This window comes from Oryzias melastigma, linkage group LG1, assembly GCF_002922805.2.
Source record: "Oryzias melastigma strain HK-1 linkage group LG1, ASM292280v2, whole genome shotgun sequence".
Taxonomy (NCBI): Eukaryota; Metazoa; Chordata; class Actinopteri; order Beloniformes; family Adrianichthyidae; genus Oryzias; species Oryzias melastigma.
The window spans coordinates 21460552-21471757 of record NC_050512.1 but is presented as its reverse complement, the minus strand read 5'-3'; the positions used below and the strand labels follow the sequence as shown (position 1 = coordinate 21471757).

General features: G+C 37.9%; 1 protein-coding gene across 1 annotated transcript in view; it reads left to right on the top strand.

Annotated features, from left to right (window-relative positions):
- adgrl3.1 (adhesion G protein-coupled receptor L3.1) overlaps positions 1 to 11206 on the top strand; it is a gene marked incomplete in the record, with an annotated part of 186114 nt that overhangs the window by 75746 nt on the left and 99162 nt on the right. The window contains 2 exon segments of the mRNA XM_024290283.2: positions 2574 to 2683; positions 10278 to 10292. Coding sequence (XP_024146051.1) covers positions 2574 to 2683; positions 10278 to 10292 — 125 coding nt within the window.

Genomic DNA, 11206 nt, shown 5'->3' with positions numbered 1-11206 from the left:
TGAAACGGGCCCCAGGAGTGTCCTTGTGAGACAGGTTTTTTAGTATCCATAATGGGCCACCTTGTGTACAAGTGAACTCAATGATTCCATTACTGTAATGTCCACTCTAGAAGCAGCGGTGAGGGCTTATTGTCTGCCACATTTACAACAATAAGGGTTCTTTATCACAGACGACTCTTGAGCTTCAGGATGAATGTGGGGACTTATAACAGTGCATCTAATGATAAACACTTAAGGGTCATGGAGCTGGTAGAACAAAAAACATCCCCAATTATATAGTCACAATGCAGGTTGTAGTAAAATGTAGACACAAGAAGTAAACAGACACAAAAAAACAACCTGAGCGCCGACTGATGATAAAAGTCAACATTAAGTGCACATTTTTAGGCCAGATCCAAAGTAAATAACAATTATTTGTTGTAGGGATGATTAATAACGAGATTCAGGTGTGGCAATCACAAAACAGGAAGTAAATCGTTTGTAAAACCGGCAAGGGAAGAAACCTACAAAATAAAATGAACACAACAAAGAAACTAAAATAAAATCTAATAGATTATGTCTAATGAATTTAAAAAATGTTGTCAGTAAAGATTAAAAACCATGACAAATATGCTTAAACTAACACAATCTACAAAAAGGTTGTTTTTTTAAGTTAGAATCAGAAATATTTCGAGAAAACTAAATCAGAAGATGTAATTTTAACAGTTTATTATTTCCGTGTTGATTTTCTTTTGTCTGTTTCCAAATTCCTTTACCACTCACTATAAAGTGCAATATATATATATATAGTGCATTCACCATTTTGTTGTTCTGTCCAAATCTTCAATTCCAAAATTGAGTGCGCTTGAAATTTCCCAGAAGTCTTTGCAAAAAAAAACTGTATCCATCAATGCTTGCTACATAAGCGACTATACTGTAAAGACCACAGTGCATTGCAGTCAAACAATTTTTGCGGAAAAAAAAAATGTATTTAAATGTAATTTTTAATAAACCATCCACATTTTCATCATCAGAACGCAGTGGAGTGACAAAAAAATGTTCATATTGATTAGATTTTTATTGCGTGAAATTGGTGATGTCATATCTGGTGTTTAGCAAATCGAAAGAAAAGAAGTGAGCATGGTCTCCGAATTCCTTTTAAAATTCAGCGCACTATATAGTCCTGCACTATATAGTTTTTTAGTAGTTAGGGAGTAGAGTGGGAATTCAAACATAGCTAATTTGTTGTAATTTTTTATTATGAATGAGAATCAGGTGTAGTGATCAAAAGATAAGGTTGGTAAAGATGGTAAAATGTTGATTTTTATTAGTTTTTTACTTTGGGAAATTAGTGCTGTCATATTTGCAGTTTAAAGATTTGTTTTTTCTTTTTCTTTTTTTAAGTAGTGAGCATTGTGTATGATTTGCTCTTTAAATCCAGGGCACTAGTACCCCACCATAGCGTTTTAGTGGTTAGGGAGTAAGGAGGGAATTCATTGTCTTCCTTTACAAAAAGTTAGAATAATTGCAACTGCAGGCTAAAAAGAAACAGAGAAAAAAAGGTATTTCTGCATTAGGCCATGAAGAGCAGTCAGTCTCTCAGAAAGTCAGAGTTATCATAAGTTTATGGTGGTTATTAATATGGGTGTCATCTCTCTCAAAGTGACTGTGTGGTAATGGGATTCAGCTCCTGCTAGCAGCGGAGAAAGAGGGGAGGTGAAGCAGACTGTTTTAGGGGACAGAGACAGGGAGGCTAGATTAGCAAAGCTGTGCTGTAATTTTTAACAACCTCCCCTTCCTTTTTAGGCTAAAGCATGGTGAGGCACTTAAGGCTGACATCGTGACAGTTAAGCAAGAACGTCTGTTTCCTCTGTACCAAATACTTCTTTTTGTCTCAGTGCAGGGTGTGTGAGCATGCTTCTGCTAGCCAGGAATTCTGTGCAGGGCATAGTTTCCACTTTGTAATAACAAAGACGCTGCTGAAATAATAACAGTTTGTATAATTAGAAGATGTCTGCAGTTAATTTGGACAAGACTAACTGTTTTATTTAAACAAACTGTCATGCTGCGTATCCATTTTGTCATAACCGTCATAACTCCTAACTTTGCGCATGACAAGAAAAGACAACATAAAGTAACATTTTATTTTGATATTCTTTATCTAAAACACTTATCTTAGTGTAAAGCTAATTAAGACTTAGGCCTTAAAATAAATGATCTGATAATTACTGTATTTAGTGGGCATTTTAGAATAAAATCATTCTTTTTTTTTTCTTCAATCTGACACTTTAGGTTACAGTTGTAAACGTTAGTATTTACTACTAGGCCTTAATTATATATATATTTTTTCTAGATTTACTAATGATAATAATTAGTTTTTTGTTGCTTTCAAATACTACAGTACTTAGAAGTTCTCTGCTCATGTATTTTTTCAAGTTTTCTTTTTGAACATTACCAACTTTCTATGAAAGTATCAGTACATCTCAGTGCATTTTCAAAGCAGACATGTGTTTTTAGCATCACTTCACCCCTATTAACATTCTAAGAAGTGTATTATATTCACATTGAACTCTTTCATTATATTCTCTTGACAGATGTAACAACCGTACCCAGTGTGCAGTCGTGGCCGGTCCTGATGTTTTTCCCGATCCCTGTCCGGGGACGTACAAGTACCTTGAAGTCCAGTACGAGTGTGTCCCCTACAGTAAGTATATTTCTTTTTTTTCACTCTGTTCTTTCTGTATTTCCACATTTCTCTGTCACATTGTATGAATGTATGTGTGAATGTTTTTGTAAACTATTTGCTTTAGTTTTTGGACAGGGCTGCAGTTTTCTGTAGCGTCTGAACATTCATTTTACACTGGAATAAATGTACTGGGGAGGTCAAAATGTTTCAAAAGGTAAACAGGATAAGAAAGACAAATGAAATAAAGTAAGATGACCTTTAACTAAATTAAATGAGGTTGGAAGTTCTGCATTCAATGCAGGATCTTTTTTTCCCTCCATGGTTTTAGTAAGTTACACTAGTTTCCCATGAAAACTGGGTTACATCCTACATTATAATGAATGCCAAATGTATTTTTGTCCCTAATGTGATGCCATATGCGATTTAAAATCTGACAGGTAAAAGTAAAATACAAGTCAGTGTTTACTGATAAAGTGCACAACCTTAAGGTTAATTTGTGTTTTATTTTAAACAATAATATATTTCTTTTATTTATTTTTTATTTTTTGCATTATTAAGTTGACACATAATTGAAGACACAGTCTTACCAGAGCAGTTCAAAAATGACCATTGCTTATATAAACTTATATTTTATTTATATTATTTAAAAAAAAATTAAGATTTCTAAACTTTTACTACTAATTTAGCATTAACTTTGCTTATTACCATTTACTCCACTAGAAGGCACTCTGCCTGCCTTGGTTTTGCAGGATGTAAATATTAGGGAAGTATTGGCAAGCGCCTGGCGATACGATATGTATCCCGATACATGTCTCACAGTACGATACATATCACGATATATCCCAAGACTGTACCAGAACAATTTTTCTCTCCTATTTTTTAAGAGTATGACTTAGAAAAAACTCTACCAGAATATTAATACATCTTTCATTATAATAAAATGGTAAAATTATTTCTGTTTAATAACTGAATAATTAACACAAACTGGTTTAGCGAGATGTTGTTCTGGTGCAGTGTAGAGCTGCTCAGAGGTTCAGTGTTCTGTGCTGCCAACTAGCAGACGGGGTTTTGGTAGAAAACAAAAACGAAGCTCTCTCATAAGATAATCAATTAAATATCGTCTTGTCAGCATTTTAAATCAATACAAGTATCGCCAAACCAAATATCTTTATTCATCGCTAAATGGATTTTTCACTACACTCCTTGTAAATATAGCAAATTTAAACATTTGATAAAGTTACCTGCCACCAGTATAACATCAGAAAAGTTAGTGCTTCCTTTTTTTTTTTTTTTTTTTTGTGCAGTCGCCATACTAAGAACTTTGTTGGTTACTTTGGGTCATCGCAACATTGCAACCTTCAAAATTGCAAGGAGATCTCTAAGGTCAAAAAAGTAATAAATAAGATATTTCATATCACCACACCTAGAGGTAAAAAAAAATAGAAATTTTCACTGCTTTTAAAAAAAATTGGTGGGCTACTTTTTTAATGGTAAATGTATTATGAAAACAATTTATATTTAGTTTGGAAATATGAAAAAAAAAAAAATAAAATTAATTGTTTAGTATTATCTGCACATTGTAGACTATAGCTTTTTTTAATACAATAACAAAACAAGACCATGTGTCCTAAAGTACATATAATGTAAATATCTATTGGATACATTCAAAGAAACAGCATCAAATACACAAAATGGGCTCAATTAATAGACGATAATTTTCATGGAGGACTTTTAAGGGATTATTTTAGGGATCAGTCTACAAATTCTGACAGTTGTGCAAAGAAATAAAATGAAAGCAGAAAAGGCTCTTTCTGTCAAAAATGTAAGGAATTTGTGGAAATTGTCCATCATTCTGCCATTTTGTGTTTGTGTAACTTGTAGAACATACAAAATCTTTATGAATAAACAAAAAAAATATATGGTTAAGTACGTTGTCCAGTAATCCATGCGGAATTGTCATTGACCAAACTCGCAGTAATCTTGAGGTTAAAAAAATTCAAACACTTTAGTCAAATTTGCAGCAATCAAATTAAATCAATCTTCATTTACAATGGTATTTTTCGTATGTAACACAAGACAAAGTGCTCAAATCCCTAAATCTGAGAACACTAATTACCTATAAAAAAAGAAAAACAATCATTGAGCTTTTGAGTTTTTTGTCGTGATTTCAGCAGCAACTGCCAATACTTTGAAATTTCTTCTAACATGGTCTAAAGTTTTGGCACGGCCGTCCACACAGACGGCCAAGGTGATCTCCCACACTGAAGCATTCAATTATGTCTGGTTAAACGGCTCTTGCCTGGCGTCTAGAATGACCAGCAGATTAAATAATAGAACTATCAGAGCCCTCTCTGGAGCAGATGGAAACACAACCTGATACCTGCTTAATGCCCTGCTAAGCAGACGCACACACACACACACCCACACGTGTGTATGCACACTCCCACAGCACGGACATGCTGGCATCAAAAAGCATCGATGCGCTGCAGGATTTCACTGTCGGTTCATTCAGGTGAGGCTTGTCTTTATCTTTGATATTACTGTTCGCCTGCTTGATAATGCAGCGCCGCTTGTTTTATGAATTTATCACTGGGGGGGCAGCTTAAGATCAAAAGGGTGGAGGGATCTGATAAACAATAAGTCATTTTCCTCCAGCAAGAAACGGACAGCTACCCAAAAAGAGAGAGGCTTTTGGCAGCGCATTAGCATCTTCTGGATCGGGTAGCGTGGGGAAACCTTACCTGACTCCTGTAGGAGTGTTCGCAGAACTTCTTTACAATGTTACAGAGAGGAACATGTAATAAAAGATTAAATAAATCCTGCAGAGAACTTGACACTTTTAGATAGTTTTGTCTGAAAATACCTCAACCTTGACATGGCACGCTCCTTCAAAGGCCTCATATTGCAATTCGTCAAATATTTATGAAATCAATGTTCTTTGAAAACGTAATAACGTCTGAATCTTGGCTGGAGGTTGGGCCGTCAACGATCAAACGGCGGCACTTGACACAGCAAATCCACGCTGTCAACGGCATTGGCGCGTGGGGATATATTTCCTTGGACATTAAGTGGTGAAATGTCTCTAAAATGTTGCTGTAAATCACATTACGATGATTCAATAAACAGCGCCTGTGCTCTGAAATATACGACAGTGCACTCAAAGTTGCCTTTTTAGGGATGCGTATAAGCTTGAATAAATCTTTATGAAGTTTGGATTTTTTTTTTTTTTTTTTTAAGAACTCAAACAGTGTAATATCAGGGGACATCCATAACTCTGAGCGCACGTCCCTCGACGTTAAGCACACCGCTGCGCTGTTTGCCGCTTGTAAACACCTGACCCCTTAGCAATCGTCTCCGAGGGCGGTGTTGCTAATCACTGAATAAGTGCATGGCAAGAAAATAAGCAGAACTCCACGGAGACCCAGCCTCACTCTGCAAATGTAGTTACTTTTGCAGGGAGAACCGCTGTTGGAGTCGAACTGGTTCAGTTCCCACTTTGCAAATATTGTATACAACTCTCAAAGAGGGCTGTAACACAGGTAATTAAATCGTGTCTGCTTCAGGTTTTTTTTTCTGTGCACATTTTGATGCTTTCAACACTTTTTTTTTCTGTCTCCGACGTGGCGCTCGTGTGCCAAGCTAGCCAGCTAGCTCCTCCAGTAATTAGCCACCTGTGTATACGCTCTGATAGAACTGCAGGCTCTCTATAAATATCCATACATCCATTAACATCTGCTGTACAAAGTGCTTCTCTAAGGCAAATGTCATGCACAGATAGATTTAGGTGCCAAAAAAAAAAAAAAGGAAAGAAAGCATGGAGGTACGGTAAGACAGGTAGCAACACATGGACTTGAATCTCTCCTCATCTTCATTCGGCGTGCCCTACCTCTCTGAGCTGCTGTTGGGAAGCAATTAGCAATTATTAATCAGAAAAGCCAGTGATATGTTATGCAATACCCATGCAGTCTATTTTAGACAATAGGACTTGACTCAGTAGGAAAGCTAATTAAAAGATAAAATCACCTTCTTCTCTGTCCAATTAAAGACTTGTGTCAGATACAAGCATCGGGATAGCTTCATCACGATGATACGACTGGAGCGGTGCATGCACACACGTGTGTGTGTGTGTGTGTGTGCATGTATGTAGTCTTGGAAACAGCATAATTCCCTCCTCACATACATGCGGATTCTGTGAGTGTAAGCATGTTCGCGGGAGCAAATAAACACATTTTGCTTTTTCCAGACGGAGACGGGTGGGGTAATGGAGAGGGTGAACAAGGAGAAAAGCACAGGATGAAATAATGAAATAATAGAATGACAGGTTAGGATATATAGATGGGGGAAGGGTTAGAGAACAATAGAAGAAGAAAAAAAAGTTAAAAAAAAAAAACCTCCATGTCCAGAAATGACCTTGAGATTCAGCTGGGCTGAGCTGATTGGAGATCAGTGATAATCATGGGGAAGGATGCCGTCCCTGCTCGTTGCCCATGGAAACGTCTCCCCCCTTCCACCCCACGCTCAAGAACACACATCTACCCTCCTAGACGAACACCTTCCTAATAAACCATACGTTTTCAATAAAAATGCTAATTATCTTTACACTGCAGCGCAGGCAGGTTAACACTTGGATGTGTGCTTATGTGTGTGCGTGCAAAAGAAGAAATGGAGGGGGGGGGGTTGTGATGGTATCCAGAGTACAGAGTGAGATCTGTGCTGCACATTTTAATGAATAATTAGATGATTTTTAATAAATGTGAAACTAGACAAGGCAACACATCTTTATTATTATTCTGCAAGTGTTTTACGTTCATTCAACGTCCTCGCTCGGAATTAATGAGAACACTGTCTTTGTAGCTGCGTAAGGTAATGCTGCAGTTTAAGTGATTTGGCAAACGATCTGTCAAAGATACGGAAAAAAGATAAAAGCAGGCAACTGAAACTGACACAAAAAAAACACACATGCTGTCTTTTTCCAATTCTCCTGGAATTAAGGACATTTTCAAGCAATTGTTTATCTCCATTTAGCCACAGTATTTAAAATAGCACTAAGGTAGAAGAAGAAGACTTCCTATTTCTTGCCTCAGGTATCCTTGAGAAAACCTTGGAATTTTCAGCAGATGTCACACTGACATATATTGTTGAAAGTTAGACGGTAAAGAAAAAAAAAAAACACTCATGATCTATGAGGGGATTTGATTTCCTATCCTGTCCCGCAGATTAAAAAAAGGGACACCTGAAAAAATAAATTCCCCCGCAATAAGCCCGCCAGCAGAGACGCCCATTAATCTAGCGATGCGCCGAGTTGCAGTACAAATTGAATGACATTTGTTTGACATTTTCTTTGCCATTTGGTACACTTGTTGCTGCCACACTTTCATTTAAAATCTATTAGTTTCTGGCAACCTTGAACTCTACAGGTTCTTGCCTGGTGTCTGCCAGTCGCTGTTGGAGGGCCTCTGGGATTGCGAAGGGCCTTTGTTTTGGTGTCATCAATCCTCGTCTTCCTCACGCACAATGTGACTCTTTTGTGTTGCTGTGTGTACTTGGGTTTGCAACAATATTAACTGTTTAATCTCTTATGCCCATTGACTGTCATTGACTGTAAATGAAAACTGGACAGAGTGACTCCTCCCCCCTTGCCTTAAAAACAGGAAGTGCCTGCTCTTTCCAACAAATCCTATTGTCTTCTACTGAGACAAAAACGGCTATTATTCAGTCATTATACTAGTCAGAATAACCATTCTTGCTATGTTTTTTTTTAACATGTTCTTGTTTTTTTAGTTCAAGTTATAACCTGACCAATCAGAAGCTTAAACAAAAGTTTACGTCTAACGGCTTCTCCCTACCCCTATATTTAGCTATCCAAGTGGAGAGTTATGGCAAAATAGTGACTTCAACTTTGGACGACACTTCCCCTCGATGACGTCATCATTATTCGCTGGTCATTTATGGTCATTTTACATTTATGAATTTATAAAGTCATGTTAAAACAAAAATTCACTACTTACATATAAATAAACTTCTGTACTTCCGAGCACACCCAAGTAAAGAAATGTATTTCACCTCCATGGCACAGCGTGATGCGGAAAACCCTTGCATCGGAGCAATACACTGTCAAAAGTCCCTATGCATTTCCCTTAGAAAAACAGTTTTGGACACTACTACCCCTCCAAATGACCCTACAATTGGAGGGGTAGGGGAATAATTTAGATTCAGTCCAAGAAAGTTGAATGCTGGGAATGTACAATCCAGATTTTTCTAAAAAATAAATCTTCTTAAAGAACAAAACTGAATTTAATGATAAAATTGATTTATTGCCCAGCCCAAGGTCACGCCCTCCTTTTCTTAGAAAGAGGACCAGCTTGTGTTCCTCGGTTCTCCTCACAGAGGAGCTAGACTTCCTGGCGGAGAAACCATTTTTACGTCTTGACTCCTCATGGCGCACACAGACAGCACACAAACTTCTACACACTTGTTTTGATTTTTTTCGGAGTTCAACTTGATCCCCTTCCCGAGATTGCTTATTTATCAGGAGTTGTGCTAAGCTGCACCAGTTACCATGCATTTTTTATGAGCCAAGGATTTAATGGTTGCTTGTGTGTTTTGGCGAGCGTGCGTCTCCGCGTGTCACGTGTGCCGTTTGCCGTGTCGTTGGGCTTTTGCCTTAATGTGTTGAAAGATTAATGTGTGCAATATATAGTGCGCAAGTTCTATATATAAACATCCAGAAGTTCCACGAAATGTTGTTCCTTTGTGTTTGCGTGTGTGTGTTTGGCCTCCACTCCATTCCTTTCCTCTCACGGGACCAGTTCCATGCGGCAGGTCTCTAACGGTCTTGAAAGACACAAGGGCACAGCCTTTAGGATAAGGTTTCTGCCTTGTTCACATTCCACTCGGTCCCACGGGGAGCAAGGTGGAATGAAATTCATATGTTTAAGAGGTTTTGTGCAAGCGTCCATGTTTCAGTGTAGGGCGCCAGGAAGCTCTGCAGACAGTTCTTTATGCATCAAATGGTTATAGCCTTGACAATAACTGGTACTTCTAGCAATGTCATCCACCAAGTCTGGCACATTTCATGACCTATACAGACCATTTACTCAGCTCGGAGGAATTTTTATGTGGCACTTTTAGATTCTGCGGTTGCTAACAATCCAAGTCATCACATCAGTTTTCCATTTTTTATGCTATTCTGTTGCAACAACTATGTATATTTAGGAAATCTGGATTTTATTTGAAGTGGTGATGGAACCACCAGGGATCACGTTAGTGCACGTTGTGTCATCCTTCATCTTTTGTCTCCATTCCCCCTTCACATGTGTGTGCGCCAACATATGTTAGATGCAATAGTGTCAGATAGCTTCTCTCTTCTCGCTGCAGTGCAGTCTCCTCAGACGTTTATGTAATGTTATTACCAATCACACATGGAGAGCATTCTGGCACTCTCACAAGGTTAGGATGAAATATGAGGAAGATTATGAAGATCTGAGATTGTATTATCATGATTTCCTTATTATTGCATCATTAATCTATTTTTGTCTCTTGTCTTCATCTCTTTTCCCCCCGTATCTCTCCTTTTTTTTCCCTTCAAATCCTCTGCCCGTGGCTTATGCAGAAGTGGAACAAAAAGGTAAGTCTGACTCGAAACACACGCTGATATGCACATGCTCCAAAATCTGGAATCGAGAAACACTTTTGAAGCCAAAGCCTGAAATGATTTGTACTTTTTGGCAGCATGACATTTCCCTTCAAAGTCCCAGCGACTACTGTATATCAAAAGTGCTTCTGTACAGACGGCGACTCTAATTAGACACACTTTACGGTCGTATTGTGCGCGTTGAATGTCACTTAACAAACTCTTTGCAGGTCTAGGACACTTCTACAATGAGCCGATGAGCAGAGAATCACATTGATATTTATTACTTTGATTGTCTGTCCGTGATATTCAAGCGCTTTGTATGAAAAGCTGATGAATATTCAGGGAATATTTTCAAGCTTTTGAGAGAATTCTGTTATTGTTCTGTCAGAACAAAAAAAAAAAATGGGAATAGTGCACATCTGGCATCTCGGAGTGTCTGTGCCGTACAGATGCAACATTCCAGATAAATTACAAAAGTCCTTGTGATTGGTCACAGTGGCTTCCTAGAACTTACCACATCTCCCACATGGCTCGTAAGACGTGACCCCAGTATTCCAAGATGGGAATACTGAACGGGGTGTGTGAAAATAATTATTGTAACATCTGCAAGAAAAAAAGAAAAAAAAAAACCCTGCTTTGTTGGCTCGCATAGTTGGTGGTTAGTGACAAAAATAGAAAGGAAAAGAAATGAAGACTGAGCTGTGAAGCTAATGAGGAGCTAAAGCGGGAGGGAGAATCAAGAATAAAGAGAAGGAGTGAAAGTGGAACAAAATGTGCCATTTTCTCTTCATCTCTTAACTGTGCGAGCAGGGTATTATCTGTTGAATAGAAGACATGCTGTTGTGCTTAAGAATGACAGTGACTACACAACATCCGCACCACAACACAGTAAGCCTATCATGTCA